Below are 20373 nucleotides of genomic sequence, written 5' to 3'. Positions count from 1 at the left end.
AAGCAAGGATCTTTAACTACCAGATCTCTAACTACCACTTGTTCAGCACCATCTTAAGTGTGAATGGTTACTGAATAAGTCGTTGGGAAATGAGGATTACCTGTAAGACATGGTATTACCTGATACATAATATCACCTAATGTTTCTAGCCAACTGCCATTTGATGACTGTATTCAGCCATTGTGGCAGCCATTTTATGAATGGGCAACCCTTTTTCCAACTGCAGCTATTTTCCTTAAGTGCTATTCATGTATTCTCGAACTATGGGACCAAAGCCATAATCAAGTACATCTATTGATATGCTGAATTATCCCAACTGTGATTCAGAAAATTCAGAAGGAAGAAACAATGCAAAAAGAAGGAGGAAGAAATGCAAAAGTTGTGTCAATATCAGTGAGAGAAGGATAAGGAAGCAGAAAAGTCCTCCCATCAGAAGCCAGAACATTCATTGGAAAGAGCTAATGAAAAACAAAAAGTTTTTATAAAGTTATTAAAATGAAATGCATCTGAGTGGAAAGGACTGAAATGCATGTGAGTGGAGCCTCCCTCCCCAAGAGAGGAACAACAGATGAGGCACATACAAACAAAAGAATAACTCGCATTAATGGCTCACTCTCAGATTGCTGCTTCAAAGTTGATGCTACATTTTTGTTGATAACCCTGAAACTATGTGAATATAGCAATCTAAACTGAGATACCAATTTACAAGAAAAATAACTAGGTTTAGATAGTTTGTGATTTCTATCTCAACTCGATATACAAAACTTAAGAGATGAAATCTTTTACTGCACGAAGATAAATATAACAACTACTAGCAGCTGTTGCTGAAGGTATACCTAGGATAGCGTCTTGAAAAACTGACATATGAACATCCTGGTCCAAATTTTTTTTTTTACTTTACTTTATTTCTTTATTGCTCTACTTTCTATAATAACACCAATGTATTGTGTAACAGTTTTAAACTGACCACAATCAATAAAAAGGAAGTATTATACAATACCTTTGTTTAAAACCCATCATTAACAATTTGAAAGACAGAGCTACAGAGCTATAATTTCTTTTCTATTCTGCTACTGAAATAAAAACAAAACTTCTTAACCTTTCCCCTCCTCCCTAATGGTACTCTTAAAAACCATACATTGCATTCTGTTGATACCATGTTCTACTACACTGTTGTCTTAATAATGCATACTGCAAGCACAAGTTGAATTGCTGAATAATGCCTGAGGAAAGTATTTATTTTCTGAAGACTTGTTACAGAAATAGAGTAGTTGCAAATAAAACAGTAGCCTTGAAAGTTGCTTAATTATTATAGTTATATGGTTGTTAGTATATTTCCAATTTTAAATTACTATGATTCAACCAAACAGAAACTTACCAGATTTAACTTCTCTTTTGCCACCTAGTGGGATACTTGGGATTGATGAGATTTACATGGCTCTTTGTTATCAGATGTAATTCCAGACATATTCTCATTTCTCTCTCAATTGCTTGTAATTTTGCAGTTTTTATGTTTGTGAGCACAGAAAATTTTAATTTACACAAATCAGTAATGTTGATGTTGCTTCAGTAAAGGAGTTCCTTAACCAATCAAAGTTTTTAAAAACTTTGAAAGTTTTCAAATTTTTCTTTCCTACTACTTCAATGTGTTTGACAGTAAGTGTTGCAATAATAAATATATTTGGGAACATCACAATATTGCGTTCTCTTACTTGTCACAAATCAATTTCTTTTCTCTCAAAGTTTTTATTTGAAGAAGACATTTTGAACTTTGCTTACACATCTTTGCATATACCTTCTAAGTAAGATAACTCTGCTAGTGACTCATAATATTCTTCTCGCTCAGACCAAAAGGAAGTACGTATCTCACTCTGTTTCTGATGTAATAATATTTTTCCTGTTGATAACCCTTCTGTATGAAGGAGACACCAACCTTGTTTCAGTTCACAAAGTTTGGTATACAGACTCAACTAAAGTGACCTACTTTTAACTAAGTTCATTATTTTTACAATTTTGTCTTTTCAACTCAAAGCCAATCTTTTTTTAATCAATATTATAATATCCCAAAGGGGCTTTTTCAAAAGGCAACTGGACTGTTTTACTTTGAAGACATTTCCCTTCTCATCCAAGAAGTTCCTTCAGTTCTGGAAGTCTTCAAGGGACAACAAAGTCCAACTGCCTTTTGAAAAAGCACCTTTGAAACAATCATGGCCTGAATGACTGAGAAACTCCATAGACATTTAGTTATGTTATTATACTACTTATAACAAATGTTGTTCAACTTCTTTAACTTCAACCTCTGTGATGTCACCTCTGTAAATGCCTACCCATTCACTAGCTGGGGGGGGGGGGACACTGATCCTTGGGATAATCTTCCTTTAATTCACTCACCTCAAAACCTTTCAAAACACATTCACTATTACAGATTTCCTCAAAAGCATCAGATAGTTCAGCAATCATTCACATAGGAATGCATTCTTATTTGCAAACAGAATCATTATTTCTGCTGTAAAGGTAATTTCTGGGTATATAATTAATGAGCAGTTATAAGAGTTTACTATAAAATTACCATATTGCACCTCATCATCTTCTGCAGCATGATTGAGAATCATCAATATGGGAAGTGATACAGGATAAGGCTTTATCCTGTGAGCAGAAGTGTCCTCAAACAGGCTCTTTTTTGTGGACTGCATTAAACTGGCAAATTTTTAACAAAACATACCTTTAATCTGGCCAGATTAGTCCAACTCAAATTTTGGAATACAAAGTTAATACCTTTAAGACAACTCCTAATCAGTGCAGATATTCCAACATTGGCTTCTGATTAGCAGTCTAAATTACTATCTTTTGTAGGTAGAGCACACTGCAGAAAAGTCATGCTATCAAGAATTGGATTAAACAAGAAACAGACTTTTTGGGAATGTTTACAGCTGAAATCCAAAACATTCTTGGGCAAACTTCTTCCTATGGGAACCAGTACTTGGCAACAAGATGCTCCAGATTTTCAGGAACAGCTTGACCCAGAACAAAACAAAGTCCTAGCCATAATTGACTAACTGCTCCATTTTGCCTTGTTTCATCATCAAGCAGTGCAATACTGCAAGTACTCGGAGTCAAACAATTCCACTGAATTTCTCCCTATCCAGCCCAGGTTATCTACCAGCCTGAACCAGGTTGGAAGTCCAATTAAAACAAGTATGTAATTAACTTCCAAGCACATTCCACTGACTTCAACTTCCCTGAAAGCTGTCCTTACAGGAAGAGTCTGTATTCCATCATGTTATCTGTTTCCCTATGAAGATGATAGCAACTGGTAATATTTACACCCTGTGGAAGATAGCACGCTTCCCCTTTCAACAACCTAGAAGCAATTATTTGAGCAAGTAATGATCAAAAGGGATTTTTTTAGCGTGATCTTTCAAAGACAGAGCAAGGAGATTTGTGAAATTTGAGATAAACTTCAAAGGTACCATGTGGTATCTTCATATATGAAAACAGTATTAAATCATCAAAACATCCACGTTCATTGTAGACTTCATTATCCAGTGAGGCCAAGAAACATTTCTCCTCCCTTCTGCCCTGTCTGAAATATTGCTGTTGCATTTCTTTTGACATATACAGATGTACTTAAAAGCAGGGGTTATGTTATGTTTATTTCTCTGATGATCCTAACGTTCTCCTCTTTTGAACTATTTTAGCAGTAGATCTTGGTGAAAAAGAAGATGGTAAGATTGCTATATCTTAAAAAACACTGTAGCTGGAGAAGAGTTTCCACAGCTAGTATAGAAAAATCAGAATAATTTCCATGATTTGACTTTTCTTAATATTTTGGCAAGTATCAGAGCTGGCAGAAATATATTTTAAAAAAATCTAAGAATGAAAAAAAGCTTGTTTAGGAACTTGGTGATAAATATCCTTACCCTAGCCTTCTATAGAATTCTTTGGTAGTGGGATAGGGTCGGTGATTAAAAATGTAAGTTCAGTTTGCCCTTCTCCCAAACCTTTTAACACAGCAGATGCTCAGTAAGACAAGAGACCAGGCAAGACAGCCAAGTCAAGATGACAGTAGTATGACAAGTATATTTCTGGATCTGGTGTGCTTTTGTGATTATATCCACAATATTGTAATAATATTTTCTGTGCAGGTAAAAATGTTTGTTCTATGGGGGAATCCTTGTAAGGATTAGAGAATATGGAGATGTATCAAAGGGATAATATCCAAAACAGGAAATCATCCATTCTTGTCAGTGTTCCAAATGTCTCAAAATCTTGCAGAATTTAATATTTAGTTTTTTCCTGATCATTTCTCTCACATTCTCTAAGAGAATACAGCTATTGTTCAAGACCATTCCTAAATAAGCATACTCTCTCTAAATAACTCCAAATGTGAAAACTACCAGAAAAATATTTAAATTTTCCTGCCATTAGTTCAACAGGAAATATGAGGTGTACTTTAAAAAGTCTCAATATACTGTCTAAAATCTGGTTTGAGAAAGAGTGGGATCATAAAGTAAAAACTAATAGTTGATTAATACTATGTATCATCTTCAACTTCACTGCACAAACTTGTTGCTTCTATACTTACTCTTACAAAGGAACAAGTATATCTGATAACCTGCTGGGTATGTTTCCAGTGTGGCAGCCTTGTGGTTTAGGTATGTCTGTACACATCCGAAGGTGCTTCTTGGAAAATGTACCAAAGATATATGAAGAGGGATACCTTCTTTAGCAAAGGCATTCCACACAAAGAAAAAAATTGCCTTTTCCTCTTGGGCACCCATTTTTGAGGGAGATCAATCTGAGAAGCTTATGTGAGCTTGTATGTAGCATCTATTAGCTCTTAGTTGCTTCTTTACAATTAAGAACAGCTGCTGGTTTAGTCAATGTCTTAATATGCTTCAGTTGGCACTGGGGATATTTACAGATATTGTGCTATGAAAATTGGGACCTAGTAAGAATTGTGTTAAGACTTAAATTAGCACCACTCCAGAATTAGAAGATTTGATAGAGATACTATTTCTCAAAACTTAATGCAATTATTCCCTTATAGCCTCCTAGGCAAACCAGCCCACATCACCTACACAACTAAAAATAGCAAGAGAAACCCTTTTTACCTTCTTATTTCCTCCTCCAGGAATATGGGTAATGTTATCTAATGATCCAATTTTTGATTGCACTTTATCTTTGAAATCCAGTTTCTCAGATTTCACCTCTACCAGTCCACCACCTAAGGAAAAATGAGCAGGATTAACAGATATCAAAAGGAACATATAATGATGACTTCTGAAGAAAATACTTTTCTATGTGTATGTTTGTGAATGCTTCTTTCCTCAAGCAGGTGTCTCTGTCTCTCTCCCCCTCCCCCCTCCCCCCTCCCTGCTTTCCAGCTCCGTTCACCACTGTGCAGGGCAACAAAAGTAGTCTGTGGGACTACGGTAAAAAAAATAGTTCAGACCTTCCAAATTCTCACCCAAAAAAATAAAAAACATTTTGCAAAATTGGAATGTCTGAACTAATTTTCTTTACCAGAGTCACACAGACTATTTTTGTTGCTCTGTACGCGGTGACGGTAAACTGGGCCCTTGCACGTATGCACTTGCCTCCTGTGTGTGCATGCCAGGATGGCGTGGGCCGGGCCCAAGCGACATGGACCTGCCCTTTACCGTTTCCAGGATGGCTGCATGGACATCTGACCTCATCATGGGCCAGATCTGATCTGTAGGCCTTGAGTTTGACTTCCCTGATTTAAACTGATGAACCCCAATTTTTTTACACCTTTTCTCTAGCTTCCTGTTTTCTAGACCCCTATTTAAGTAAGAGATAAAAGCAAGCAGGGCTTACATAAAACTCAAAGAACTACTGGATAAGGTTTGTTCCCAGAGCAAACTGCATCCCTACTAGAAGTCTGGAAATTGATGTTCTAAGTTACAGCAGAGAAGTCTGGTGCACATTGAGGAAGGACTTCCAGACTTCATCTTGCAACAATACCACACCCAAAATGTTTCCCTTAAAAGGGACTAAAAACACTTGGAGGAATTTGTTGTTCATTTAATTTTACATTTAATTAAACATAGTTTTTCTTTCTGATGTTCTGAAGGAATAAGTTGATAGGAATTCTGTAAATGACAGCATCCAGCGTTTTGTAGATACTTGGTTTAACAACAGCAGGAATAAACATATAGAAGGAGTAATTTCTCTGATATCATTTATCAATTATAATTATTTATTATTCTCTAAATAACTCTATATCCCTTGCAATTACCTTTATCTTCATCATCTCAGTATTTCTTAAAGGCAAAATAAAAACAAAACTAACATTTACCCAAAGACAAACAACACAATATATTTTACAAAGATACCTCAAAAATAAAGTACATAGATATCACCTGGTTTGTGATGAATGTTATCCAGAGACCCACATTTGGATGTTACATGGCTAAGATCCACTGGCTTGTATACAATTTGTATCTGTGAGAAGAAAATTGGGAAAAAAAACACTATACACTATGGGATTGGTATTTATTTTAAATTAAAAAAAACCCCAACATATGCTGGAAAAGTGAGACATACAAAATATTGGAACTTGTTTGGAAAAGAAATACAGTTGGAAGAATCATTTAAGTAATCATTTGAGTAAAAGCTTTCTGCAAGAAACTGTGAAGCCAAAAAAAATGTGTTATCAAATTTTCTCCCAAGCATGCAGCACTGATTCATTTTGTGATAAGATTAATCTTTAAGAAGATTCATTTAAAGATTCATGGGAAAATAAGAACCATCATAAAAGCAAGATACCCATAAAATAGTTGATCCCATGTTTTCAAATAAATTATCTATTCTAAAAAATAATTATCTTGGTTTTTAGAATTAACTATTCAGTTCTATTTTGCCTTTCAAATTCATGCTGTTTCAGGTTTTTTTAATAGCATAGGAATCCAAATATTTCAGTCATTTATAGGCTATCCATATTCTTAGAATATTTCACAGAGAAAGCCATACTTTAAAAATAATTTTTGTACTCATCTCTGAAGATCTCACTATTCTTGCAAAATTATCCTTTATGTGACACTGCATTTCCACAGCATGCAAAAACTATTATACCTCCAGAAGATGGAGATTTGAAACTGAGGGCGCTTAAATGAAAGTAGAAAATGGAGAGAAAGAAAGAGAGGTGTAATCAAATAAACTATATCACAGAGAAATTATTTAAAAGCACAACAACAGAAACTGAGCTAAATACCTTTTTTGATGTAAAACTTAAGGTTTATGTCCACAAAACTGAAAGAACAGAAATAATCAATGTGCATTGAAAAGGCTGGCGGGGGGGAGGGAGGGATTAATTTTTTAAAGGATCTTTTTAAAATGCAACTGAAAAAGCATTTGGAACAATGTGGTATTATAATCACAGTAGAGTCAAGTTATCAAGAAATAAGACATGCACAAACAACACAACTATAAACAAAAATACTTACTAGCAGTTATTAGGTTACAACAAATAACACTGCAGGAAACCATACAACTGGAAAAAAGACATACAATATAGTCCCAAAGGGTGGTGACCAAATCCATCTTTGCTGTGCATTTTGCTCCAAAGCTGAGCAGGTACCAAGATATTGATTCCCTTGTAGCCCTCAAGGATTCTAGACATTAGAAACTGAGCAACCCATGACAGGAAGTAAGCATAGTCCTGAGCAAATTGATGCTATGTTATGATATGTGGAACTCACTCAAAGCAATTGTGATTACAAGTTACAATTCTTCTCTGGTCTTTTTCTCCTCTAGGGATGCATTGGGATTTTTTTTCCTGGAATGTTTTTCTCTGCAGCCCTAAGCTAGATCCAGTCCATTTTCAAACTCTTGTGTTTCTTCTGCCAGCTTTTGCCACCATCTTTGTTACTCTTCTATTCAGTTTCCAGACATTTATCACACTGATGTAAAGATGGATAAACAATGTCTTGACCCCTTACATAACTTCTTTCCAATATTTTTTTGGATTATTTTTTTTTAAGTATTTATAATTTAGACTAGTATCATTTTATCAATCCATTTACTTATGATGGAATTGATGGCTTGAGTTAGACAGGATATACAACAAATTCTCAGGCTGCTGACCAGCTAGAGGAACATTTCAAAATCTTATATTACATGGATGCATTTGAACATATAAACCCATATGCAAAAAAAAAAACAACCAATGAGATCTGAATGGATTACCTTTTACTATAATCATCTGACCTCCCTTCAGAAGTACTCTTCATGTCAGATCTACATAACATTACTCAAATAGAAGCCATGTGTTAAGAGCATAACCTTCCTCAAATCAGACAAAAGACCTACCTCTGCTACTCATTTTTCACACAAACATTCCAAAAAAACATTTAAGAAAATACGCAGATCAATTCTATTTTTAAAATTACCATTGAGTAACTATAGCTTGCCCAAAAAGGGGGGGGGGGGGGTGGAGAAGTTTTTTCTAAAAAAATCTCAAGGCAAAACGGTATGTCCCCTTAGATTAGAGGTAGGGAACTATGGCTCCTTTATGACTTGTGGACTTCAACTCCCAGAATTCTGAGTCAGCTAATCTAATCATCTCCTTTTTTTAAACCTCTGCGCTGAGATGCTGCACTTCTTTCCTGATTTGCTTAGTTTCCTCAAAACCCAATGCAATTACATAGATCATACAAGGTGTTTTCTTCTGTAAAATGTGATGCTTAGTAACAGTACCTCATCCTCTCAAGCCTCCCTCTAGCAACTCTACTCTCTGAAGAAGTCCTTCATCTCCCTGGCTATTTCTCTCAAAATAGCCAGGGAGAGGATGGTGCCTACCTCACTATCCAAAATCAATGGATTATCTCCTCTTCCCTGTTGAAAGGCTGCATATCACTGAAAAGGAGGTAGCACACAGCAAGGATAGAAAGTACGTATATCAAGTGTAAGTGTGTAGGGGTGTGACACACATTGACCTGATAGACAAAGGGAAATAAAGAAGGAAGAGGACAAGGAAGGACTGAAAACAAATTCATAATCACTGTCTGTGAGCCTCACATTTTTCCACAAGTTCTATGTCAAGAATTTAGAAATTAACCTCCTTCAAAACTTACTTCATGAAATTTGATTTACAAGACATGCTTAAGAGAGATCTAATGAAAAATGTTTTCATTATTTACACATTTTTAATTTAGTAAGCTACAGGTGCTGCTGCTGTGAATATGACAGTACTGTCACAATTTAATTCCCTTTGCAGACTCTAATAATCTAAACAGCATTGGCTAAATTTCAAGACCTTGTAGGGAATGCTAATGGAAAAGAAGAGTAGCTTTTTAAAAAGCAATATTTTAGAATGATATTTATAAAAATTGTTGCTAATAATTGTCTAATAAAACAAGTTATTCGTTTCCATATACACCATGTGCACAATTATTAGGCAAGTGAATATTTTGACCATATCATCCTTTGTATGCATATTTTACGCCTCCAAGCTGTATAAACTTGAATGCTTAGTGAATAGAAGCAGATCAAGTGATGTGTATTGGAATAATGTGGGAGGGTGTGGCCTAAGGATATCAACACCCTTTATCAAGGTGTGCATAATTATTAGCAGCTTCTTTTCTTCAGGCAAAATGGGCTAACAAAGAGATATAACTGATTCTGAAAAGTCAAAAATTATAAAAAGTCTTTCAGAGGGATGGAGCTCTCTTGAAATTGTTCAGATATTGGGGTGTGTCAAAGATTTGAGAAGAATCAAACATGAAGCTACCAGAAGCCTATTATCCTCCAGTGTTGTCATATTCCAGAACTGCAACCTACCTCGAGTGCCCAGAAGTACAAGGTGTTCACTGCTCAGAGACATGGCCAACGTAAGGAATGCTGAAATCCAACCACCACTTAACAAGATGCATAAGTTGAACAGCAAGACTGGCCAAGAAATATCTGAAGACAAGAGTTTTCAAAGGTTTTATGACTAATGAGATGAGAGAGATGAATGGGCTGGATCAGTAACAGACACAGAGCTCCACTTCGACACAGATGCCAGCAAGGTGAAGGTGGTACTGGTATGGGTTGGTATTATGAAATGTGAGCTAATTGGACATTTTCAGGTTGAAGATGGATTCAAAATCAGCTCCAAAACCTACTGCCAGTTTTTAAAAAACACTTTCTTCAAGCAGTGGTACAGGAAAAAAGTCTGCATCTTTCAAGAAGACCAAGATTTTTATGCAGGACAATGTTCCATCGCATGGATCCAAGTAGTCCACTGCACGCCAAGCCAGTAAAGGCTTTAAAGATGAAATAATAATGATATGACTCCTTCCTCACCTGACCTAAACCCTATTGAGAACTTGTGGGCCCTTCTTATATGGGAGATTTACGGTGAAGGAAAACAGCACACCTTTCTGAACAGTGTCTGGGAGGCTGTGGTTGGGGCTGCACAAAAAGTTGATTGCCAACAGATCAAGAAACTGAGAGACTCCATGAATGGAAGGCTTATGACTGTTATTGAAAAGAAGGGTGGCTATATTGGTTACTGCTATTTTTGTTTGCATTTTTTTGTAAATGTTGAGTTTGTTTATTATTCTCACTTTAACAGATGAAAATAAATAAGTGAGATGGACAAATTTTGATTTTTCATTTAGTTGCATAATAATTCTGCACACTAATAGTTGCCCAATAATTGTGCCCACATAGCTATTCTCCTATGAAATCCATTACCTCACTTACTTTCTTAAATATTCAAGTCTGAGAGGAGGCGTGGCTGACATTGCAATGGTACAACGTGCGATCTTGAAGCTCCAAGATCACCGTCGATATCTCTGCCACTGGACAGTCCTTTTGGACCTAAACCGTCCTGTAGAGACAGTGATAGAGAAGGGCACATCCTGCTGATCCCAGGGACATCGCAAAGTCCCTTGTAGAGCCAGGAGAAGCCCTTTTTTCCGGCAACAGAGAGCAGCCATTAAAGCTGCTGAAAGTTGGGACAGCTCCAGAAATGGAAAGCAAGCTGGAGAGAAAGTGTGTTGAATTGGTGAGATAATTTTTATTATTAGAAGAGAGAACACCCCAAAAGATTAAAAGCAAAGTTAAAATTGAAGACAGAAGAGGTTAAGCGGCAAGATTAAGCCTGAGTCAAACTTGGTGTGTTATTTTTCTTTAATCCTTTTACTGCTGCAATTTCTACAAATGCTTCTTATTTTTTAAACTGGACTGATTTTATTTTTCCTTTTTTAAGACTTTCTTTTTCTTTTTTCAACCCCCTATAATATTTTCTCTTTTAAAAAAATTTCTTTCCTGGAATATAAAGAGGGAAGTGAAAATAGAGGAAAAGAAGTAACACTGCCACTTAGAGGCTTGGAGACTTGAAAACATTATTTCTCTTTTCTTTGTTTGAGCATTTGACAATCTTGTGCAAAGTAAGAGCTGGTGTTACATTTCAAGGACTCTGAGCTTGTTTATTGAAAATGATAGTGGGATGAGCACAGATTGTTTATACAGGTGCTCCTCTGGGATACTATCAGTAGTGGGACTGGAGTGAAAAGCTTGGAAATGAAAAAAAGAAGATTGCAGTGAACTTGGAAAGAGAACTGTAAACTTTGTTTGAAACTTAATAAAAGAGCCTTGGATTTTATATAGTGGCAGTGTTTACTATCTGGAGGAAAAGGTCAATACGGATGATGTTGCAGCAGGAAAAAGAAAAGGAAGTGACATTGCAGATGATTATGCAAGAAATTCAAAAAATACAAATAAGAATAGAGAACATTGAAAAGATAACAGAGAATATTGAACAAAGATCAGAAAAAAACAGATGAAAAAATTGAGAATATCCACCAAACGATGAAATATGAGGGAAGATTTCAAAAAATTGGAAGAAAAAAATGAACAAAGAGATAAGAAAATTGGAGATATTGACAGCAGATTGAGTGTGGTTGAAAAAGACAAGAGTGGAATATTGGAATAGGAGATCGACAGACCATAATTTTACCTCAGATTCCAGAATATAGAAGAAGAAAAGGGAAAAAATTTGGCAGAAGTAATGATAGAAATTCTGGAAGAAGCATTGGTGATAACCAAAGGGAAGATGATGGAGGAACAAACGAAGCGTTTCAAGCCTTTACAAGATATGCAGTGAAATACAAGTTGCCAAGAGATGTCCATATAAGATTTACCAAGAAAGCAATTAGAACACAAATACTACAAATGGCAAGAGATAAAGGATTGTACTACTATTGGATGGATACAGGATGACGTAATGAAATGCTATAATAAAAATTAATTTAATTTATTTAAATTTAGAATATTTTGCATAAAATAAAGTAGTAATAGTTATAGTCAAATAAATAACAATGATAATAATGTATACGTATATGCTAGATTGATAATATGAGATTTTATATAATTTGTAAGTGAGGATTATGAAGAGGATGGACAAAAGTTTTGTAACCAAAGATAAATAATTCTGTAAAATATGGGACTTATCTTATCAATGGTTAGACAAAAAATATGGAAGTGAAATATGCTAAAGAATTTTACAATACAAGGATAATGGAATGATACAGAATTTTAGGATGATGTAATGAAATGTCATAATATAAATTTATTCAAAATTTAGAATATCCCACATAAAATGAAGTAATAATAGTTATAGTCAAATAAATGTTTAACAATGATAATTGTATACATATATATCAGATTGATAATATGAGATTCTATATAAATTGTAAGTTAAAACTATAGTGAGGGTGCACAAAAGTTTTGTAACCAATCAACACAATGTACGAAACTGGAAGATAGTTTTATGTTTTATGTTTGTCTGTTCCTGTTGTTTATAAATTTTAAAAAAAAATTAAAAAAAGTATTCAAGTCTGAGGTTTATTAACATTTTGGATTGACCAAGAGTACTGTAGTTGTTCAATAATAAAATTAATTCTCCAAAATACAGCTTACCTAATAATTGTGCACACAGTGTATATTGTAGATCTATACAATAACAAAGCCTCTTCCATTTCTTAACTAGTACTCCATGATTTTTCTTTTCAAAATTTGATCAATACTTAGTGGCCTATGTTACCAAATGTTTCAGCTATGTTTATAACGTAATCAACTGACTACACATTATTATAATTATAGGAGAAGTAGTATTTGTAGTTGTAGAGTGAATTAAAGAGGAGGAAAAATAAAAATGTTAAAATCATACCCACAAATAATGAATGTAACTGTACATGTAGAGTTGCCAATAAGGTCACAAAATGAATTTGAGAAAATAGAATCCTATAGGGGAAAATAGCGGCTGAGGATGAATTGGAGTTGTGTCTGGCACACAAATGAGGCAGACATCACTATGCTAGAATAAAGAAGACTGGTAAATGAGACCTATAAAAAAGGTACTTTGTTACTCTATGTAGCCTACTTTTACAGTATTCATGAACTACATAATCTTAACCAAAATCCCTCTTAGAAAGTGTACACTTTTGTTTATAAACTTTTCAGTCTCTGATTTAGAGAGTGAAATACATGCATCAAAAGCATAACACTACTCAGACAATAGAGTTGCGTTTTTGTATTTTTTTAATGTTTTTTTTTTGAAAATGCTAACTATTAAGATCATTTTCTCCACTGCAGACAAATGTCACAGTTATGTCAGTTGATAAGCACTGAAACAGAGAACATTGTACAAGTCCAACATCATGCAAATAGTGTTCTATTTCTATAAACTAGCAGACTAATAATGCAAACTATGCAAGTTTAATTAGTAAATTAAATTTGGGGGTTTTTTTGACAATGCATGCTATTTAATGTATATTTCAAGTGCCATGAGCTTTGAGTTGAAGATTAAATTTGGAATCTCAGGGTAACTCAAAACCACTGCATTTTGTAAAAAGAAAATCCTGGCATTCTTAAGATGCTTCCAGACAAAGCATATTGCTACAAATAAAAATGTGTTTATCAACCAACCCTTGAGAATTGAAAACTGAGGTGTGTGTATGAGAGAGAAAAGTGGTGGGAGCATTTAAATTCATATCTGAATCCCCTATAAAATTCTATCAATGGCAAAGTCCCCATTAAAGCCTAATCTGGAAGCACCTTTGTTTGCAAAAGAAATAAAGAAATATACAAGTGCTAGCATCTGGTGAAAGCTCAAAATTCAATATTGGATAGTTCTTTTTGGATTAGCCAATGAGATTCATATGCCATCCCTGTCTTCATTTCATTAAGAAATGAACAAAGCAGGGCTATTTAGAAATGAGAAAAAATATTATTATGGTCAGAAAAACTCTGAGATTTGGTAAATAATGTTTTTTTAGATAGATAGATTTTTGACTCCACTACTCCATTAAAAAGTCCCTAGAAATGTTATACTCGGTATAACTAAATAAGGGATATCATGGAAAGAGATAGGAAGAATTAATTGGCTTTCTTGAGCCCCTAACAAGTTATGTTGTCCTAGAGAACATGAATTTCTACACTGAAAACACGATTCTTAAGAGGTAAGGCCTTATTTGCCACAGATCCAACTTGGATCTATTTATCTACCAATGATCCAGTCTATTGATTCCATCTAGCATCCGATACTAAATTCTAATTTTTCTACATTCCTCATGCTTTTAAAATCACCAATTATAGAAACAAAACAAAGATAAAAGAAAACCTGTAGATCAGTGGTTCTCAACCTTCCTAATGCCGCGACCCTTTAATACAGTTCCTCTTGTGGTGGTGACCCCCAATCATAAAGTTATTTTCGTTGCTACTCTATAGCTATAATTTTGCTACTGTTATGAATCGTAATGTAAATATCTGATATGCAGGATGTGTTTTTATTGTTATAAATTGAACATAATTAAAGAATAGTGATTAATCACAAAAACAATATGTAATTATATATTGTGAAATATTTCTTAATATATCTATATATTAAGAGAATATATCTTTCTCTTTCTCTCTCTCTCTGTGTGTGTGTCTGTCTCACTCTGTGTGTGTGTGTGTCTGTCTGCCCCTCTCTCTGTGCCTCTGTCTGTTTGTCTGTCTGTGTCTCTCTGTCCCTCCCCTCCCTCCCCCATCTCTGTCACTGTGTGTGTATGTCTGTCTGTCTCTCACTCTCTCACTTAAATCACTCACTCTGTCTCTCTCTCTCTTTCTGTGTCTCTCTGTCTCTCTCTCCCTTCCTCCCCCATCTCTGTCACTCTGTGTGTGTGTCTGTCTGTCTGTCTCTCTCACACATACAGACACACGTGGTCACCTTTAATCACAGATTAAAAGTACCTGGCAGTGCTGTTTTTCCCTGGGGGGAAATCTCCGGGCTGTAATTTACGGGGTGTGAGCACGCCACGCGCCTATGTTTTCAATGGCGTGGAGCCACAGTAAGACGTTGAGTGGCTGGCGATGACTCTGGAGCCCATCCGGGAAGATGAGGAACGCGAGGGGGACCCCACCCCCGCGGATGGGCTCCGGACCACACACATCTTTTACAGCCATCTTGTTTCCAAATGGGGGGATCCATGTAGAGGATTTCTCCCCCCCTATTGGAAATGAGGCTGCGCTCGGCCCCAGCCCACCCAATGAAGTGGCATCGGCAGCATGTTGCTGGGTGATGGGCAGGGCAGAGGATGGTGCGGCGCTGCCGCCCTTGCCTCCGGGGCTCTTCTTGCGAGACATGCTGGCTGGCGCTGCTTCAGGACACCCCGGCCGCCAACTCCTCTGCGCACCGCCCGGCTCCCAGTACCGCCTCATTTCCAATTGGGGGGGGGGATCCATGCAAAGGATTTCTTCTCCCCCCTTAATTGGAAATGAGGTGGCTGTGAAAGATGTGGGGTCCAGAGCCCATCCGTGCTGCTGAGCATGGGCACTTGATGGGATGCCGGCGGTGCTGGGAGCCGGGCGGTGTGCAGAGGAGCTGGCGGCCGGGGTATCCTGAAGCAGTGCCAGCATGTCCTGCAAGAAGAGCCCCAGAGGCAAGGGTGGCAGCGCCTCACCCTTCTCCGCCCTGCCCATCGCCCAGCAACATGCTGCCGATGCTGCTTCATTGGGTGGGCTGGGGGCGGGCACAGCAGGCAGTGCTTTGTCAAGTGAGAACACTTTTCTGCCATTACGAAGTCTCCGAGGTTGTAATTGTATGGGTGTGCGCGCGGACCTATGTTTTCTACGGCGTGAAGCCGCAGTGATGCTCTGTGTGGCTGCCGATGACTGCGGAGCCCATCCCCAGGGGTTTTTGAGTAACGTGAGGTGGAGTTTAAAGTTTAGAGTTCCGATGGTCTTAGCAACTCCTGTGAAAAGGTTGTTCGACCACCAAAGGGGCCGCGACCCACAGGTTGAGAACCGCTGCTGTAGATGATAATTTGCTTAATTGCCAAATTTGCACATTCTGGGTTAAGGAACATATTTATCCTTTAAAAAAAGAAAAAAATATATGTTTCAGATGCAGAACATCTGATTTACAATGATTCTGTGTAACATTTTCATGAGACCTCCAGAATAGCACATACTATTCATCAAATTTCCAGATTTCTATCTTGTATTAACATCTCCCTCTTTCCATAACTGAACTGGACAACATAATTGTCAGCAGCCTGAAAGCTATGTAATTAAAAATGACCTTACAGTATTATTTTTGAAAAATAGCCAATTAATCCTGTATACATTGCCATACACAGATTCTGCTGGAGGTTTAATCAAGCCATATCTTTCCTAGTAGGAGGTTAATTTATATATGTTGTATTTAAGTGTGTTACCAATGGCTGGCTGACTGAGCAAGCAGCATTGGCATTTTAGGATTAATGCAGAATTCATGCCACTAATAATAAGTTATTTTATTATAGTGCATTGAATGGTGTGAAGGTACTCACACTGCCTCCTCCTGGGATATGTTTGATATTATCCTTTGATCCACACTTGGATTGGACATGGCTAAAGTTCAGCTTCTTATTAAGCACCTGCACCTTTGATAGTCAGAAAAAGAACATAAGTAACACCTACTGCCAGCCAATGACACAGTGCAAAGGGTTTCGCTACATATAATAGTAAACTTAGAAGAAAGAAGAAACAGAAAATGTCTCCAAGGCATTTTTCAGCAACTTGGTTTAACAAATGAAGCCACATATTCCAGCTCTGCAGAAGCGAACATCTGTAAAGCAAGCTTTAAATCAACACTTAAAAAAGAAAGAAAATAGCATACAACTCAAGCTATTCCACTTGTACTGGAGTGCATTAGTGCTATACAAACTACAATAAAGTATAAGTTGAAGAAAAGTATAAGTTGAAAAATTTGTCATGCCAAATTTAGTAATACTTTTAATAACAATGTAGGTCTATTGCCCACACAAGAAAATATCTGAATATCCTATGAATCACTGGATATATCTTTAATCAGCACAAGGAAAAACAACATTGCAACATAGTGATGAAAGTAAAAAGAATTAAGACTTTTATTGCTTGTTTTTGGTTTGTTTGGGCATTCTTGCTTATTGGACTTTAAAAAATATTCAGAACTGGTATATGACATACAATTTTAGCATGACAAATGTAATTGGGTAAGTATACCCACCATATGAAGATGGCTTGTGTCTGCAGAGTGAAAGCTGAAATCAAATAAAGTTTTTATCAGACTGAAGAATAGCATCCTGAAAAAATCATTCCAGGAACCTGCCATTTTGGCTATCCCCCAATATGCAACTTGTTGGGAGGAAATTTTGAAGTATCCACGGATCATCTTTTACAGAGAATTATGGATGAAACAAAGTATATTTTATCCATTTTTATCTTTTCAAGTTTCAGGTCTGGATTTGGGACTGAAATAATATTGGTTATTCTAGTAGATGACTTTGTCAGGATGAAAATATGGAGGTTGTACCCACTGCATCTCTCTGCAGGGAGAGTCACTTTAGCCAATCTACATCAGTGCTGCAGTATCTGCCCATTTGTTTCTTTATATAAGTCAAACTGCTAATTAAATTCTACATAGCTTAGGTCAAAGTAATTTTTGGGACCACTTGCTCCCACTAACATTAAAAAGCAATGCTCCTATTTTTTCCCTTACATTTGGGCTTATGAAACAAATAGTTGTGAAGAAACGCGATTTTCCTGGGCCACCCTATTTTATCAAATATTTGCCATCCAAGGATTGACTGGCCCATTCACACCTTACTTTTAGGAAGACAGTGAGATAATAATGTTTATTGCACATATATTATGTATAAGCTAACTTGAGTTTCTTTAATTGCTTGTGATTTTTTTTTAATTTATGAGAAAGGGAAGGGGGGGGGAAGCAAGCAAACAATGCACTTTGAGAGTGCGAACTGAATTGTTACTCCTTCCTCTGAAGTGGTTGCACATCCTGCTGGTATCCATGCCATGGTTTCCTGGCCATGATACAGTTACTGAAACTATTAAGTCAACAAAGGTGCTTTTTAAAGAGGCAACTGGGACTTTCTCTCTCTCTCTCTCTCTCTCCCTCTCTCTCTCTCTTTTTTTGAAGATGTTTCAATTCTCATCCAAGAAGCTTCTTCAGCTCTGACTGGATGGTGGGAAATGGAAGGATGTATGCTCCTTGTAGACAGCTGGCCATTTGCATTGTTTTAGTGAGTTTGTAAAGGCCACCTAGAGGTTTATCTGTGTCGTCAAGATCACCTGAATAAGTGTGGAGCTTTCTTGGAACTATTAAAGGACTATGTTGTAAACTGGAGATAGATTATGTCATATCCTTCCCCCTCTGTTGAAATAGGGCTGTTCAATTTGACATAGATAGCCTCTTTGACCCCTTTCAAACCAGTGGTCCTCTCTGTCCAAAATGGGAATTTTGCTGTCTTCAAAAGAGTGGCCTTTGTCTTCTAAATGCAGATGGACTGCTGAATCTAGTCCTGATGGGTTAGTTCTTCTATGTTGTGCCACGCGTTTATGAAGTGGTTGTTTTGTTTCCTCAATGTACAGGGCTCACAGCATTGTACTGCTTATCCACATTGCTCAGTTTGTGTTGTACGTTGTGTTACCTGAAGATGCTCCTGAGCTTTTCTGATATTCCTGCAATGTATGGAATATCAATGTTGCTTCATTTATTGTTCTCTTCATTGTCTGTTATAGAGGAACCTCTGTAGTGTCTTTTTTGAGACTTGATAAGGGTCACTTGGGATAGCCACACTTTTTGAGGGCTTCTTTGATGTGTTTTAGTTCTTTTTCTTTCCCATCTTTGCTCGTTGGCAGGCCTTCAGCTCAGTGGTGTAGGGTTCTGATGACTCCCATTTTTTGCTCCAGGGAGGGGGGGGGGTGCTTCTCCATAACAGACAATGAACATAATTGAAGCAATATTGTCATTCCATATATTGCAGGGATATCAGAATAGCTCAGGAGGATCTTTAGCCAACACAACATACATGCACGCTTCAAACACAAGAATACACTAAGGCAGAATTTTGTCCACCCCGAGGATAAAACTCCCAAACACAAATTGAGCAATGTGGTATATGCAGTACAATGCAGTGAGCCATATGGAGATCTGTACATTGGGGAAATAATCTTCATAAATACATGGCACAACTTAGGAGAACAAACCCATCAGGACTAGATGTGATCTTGACGACAGAGATAAACCTCCAGGTAGCCTTCTTGGATGGGAAGCAAAGCTCTTCCAAAAAAAGTTAGAAAGTCCGGTTGCCTCTTGAAAAAGCACCTTTGGGACAACCATTACCTGGATGACTGAAAATCTCCATAGACATTTATCAAGCCAGCACCTGCCATGGGGACCAGATAACCAATATTGGTCTTCTTTTTAAAATAACGCCAACAGAAGCATTGAGAAAACTACATACTATTGCTACTTTGTTGACAATAACCTTTTTTCCTCTTTCCTCCCAATTCTCTGAAACAGCATGGAGAAGGAATAGAGGGTAAGCTGCGTGAATCTACAAATCACCATTGAAAGAGCCACAATTATTGGTAAGCTCAACTTGTCCAACTTACTTTGGGCCTCTGACTAGTAGAGATACACATGGCATTATGCTTATCTTCAGGCAGAATAGATCTCTTAAGACAGAAAAAAAGCTAAGTATCACCAAGAAGCATAAACTCCTATCTAAATAATCAGATGCAGTACTATAGAACTATAAATGGATTTGAGTGTGGCTTATTCTGCAAAAGTCAGGAAAATAACACCTAAAGAAGATACTATAGGACAATGACAAGCTTTTATTACAGATTGGTTAAACTATAAAAAATGTTGAGAAGAAAATGGTGAGACCTACCTAGAAGTAAAAAGTGAACCAGAAAAATATAATCTGAATTTGATAAGGTGGAAAAATTACAAACAACAGTAATAACATTATCTGAGATAGAAAAGCCAAGCCAGAGTAAAGAGATTTTAAGATTCTTTAAACCTCTGATGAAAAATGTTGGAAAAAATAA

General features: G+C 36.7%; 1 protein-coding gene across 18 annotated transcripts in view; it reads right to left on the bottom strand.

The window, feature by feature from the left end:
* The window catches only part of MAPT (microtubule associated protein tau), an 86759-nt gene that overhangs the window by 7684 nt on the left and 58702 nt on the right, over positions 1-20373 (bottom strand). For 11 of the 18 annotated variants that reach the window (XR_004256940.1, XM_032236875.1, XM_032236876.1 and 8 more), the window contains 3 exons: positions 16827-16919; positions 6387-6468; positions 5115-5227 (listed from right to left, as the gene is read on the bottom strand). Coding sequence is in view for 17 of the 18 variants with exons in the window: in XM_032236875.1 (XP_032092766.1) it covers positions 5115-5227; positions 6387-6468; positions 16827-16919 (288 nt within the window). In the remaining variant the exon portion in view is untranslated. Of the gene's footprint in view, positions 1-5114; positions 5228-6386; positions 6469-16826; positions 16920-17285; positions 17559-20373 lie in introns of those variants that run through there. The other 7 variants (XM_032236879.1, XM_032236880.1, XM_032236886.1 and 4 more) reach the window with 3 other exon arrangements.

The sequence above is a fragment of the Thamnophis elegans genome, chromosome Z, assembly GCF_009769535.1.
Source record: "Thamnophis elegans isolate rThaEle1 chromosome Z, rThaEle1.pri, whole genome shotgun sequence".
In the NCBI taxonomy this organism is placed as follows: Eukaryota; Metazoa; Chordata; class Lepidosauria; order Squamata; family Colubridae; genus Thamnophis; species Thamnophis elegans.
Note: the sequence above shows the minus strand (reverse complement) of the source record. Positions and strands in the feature narration are given on the sequence as shown.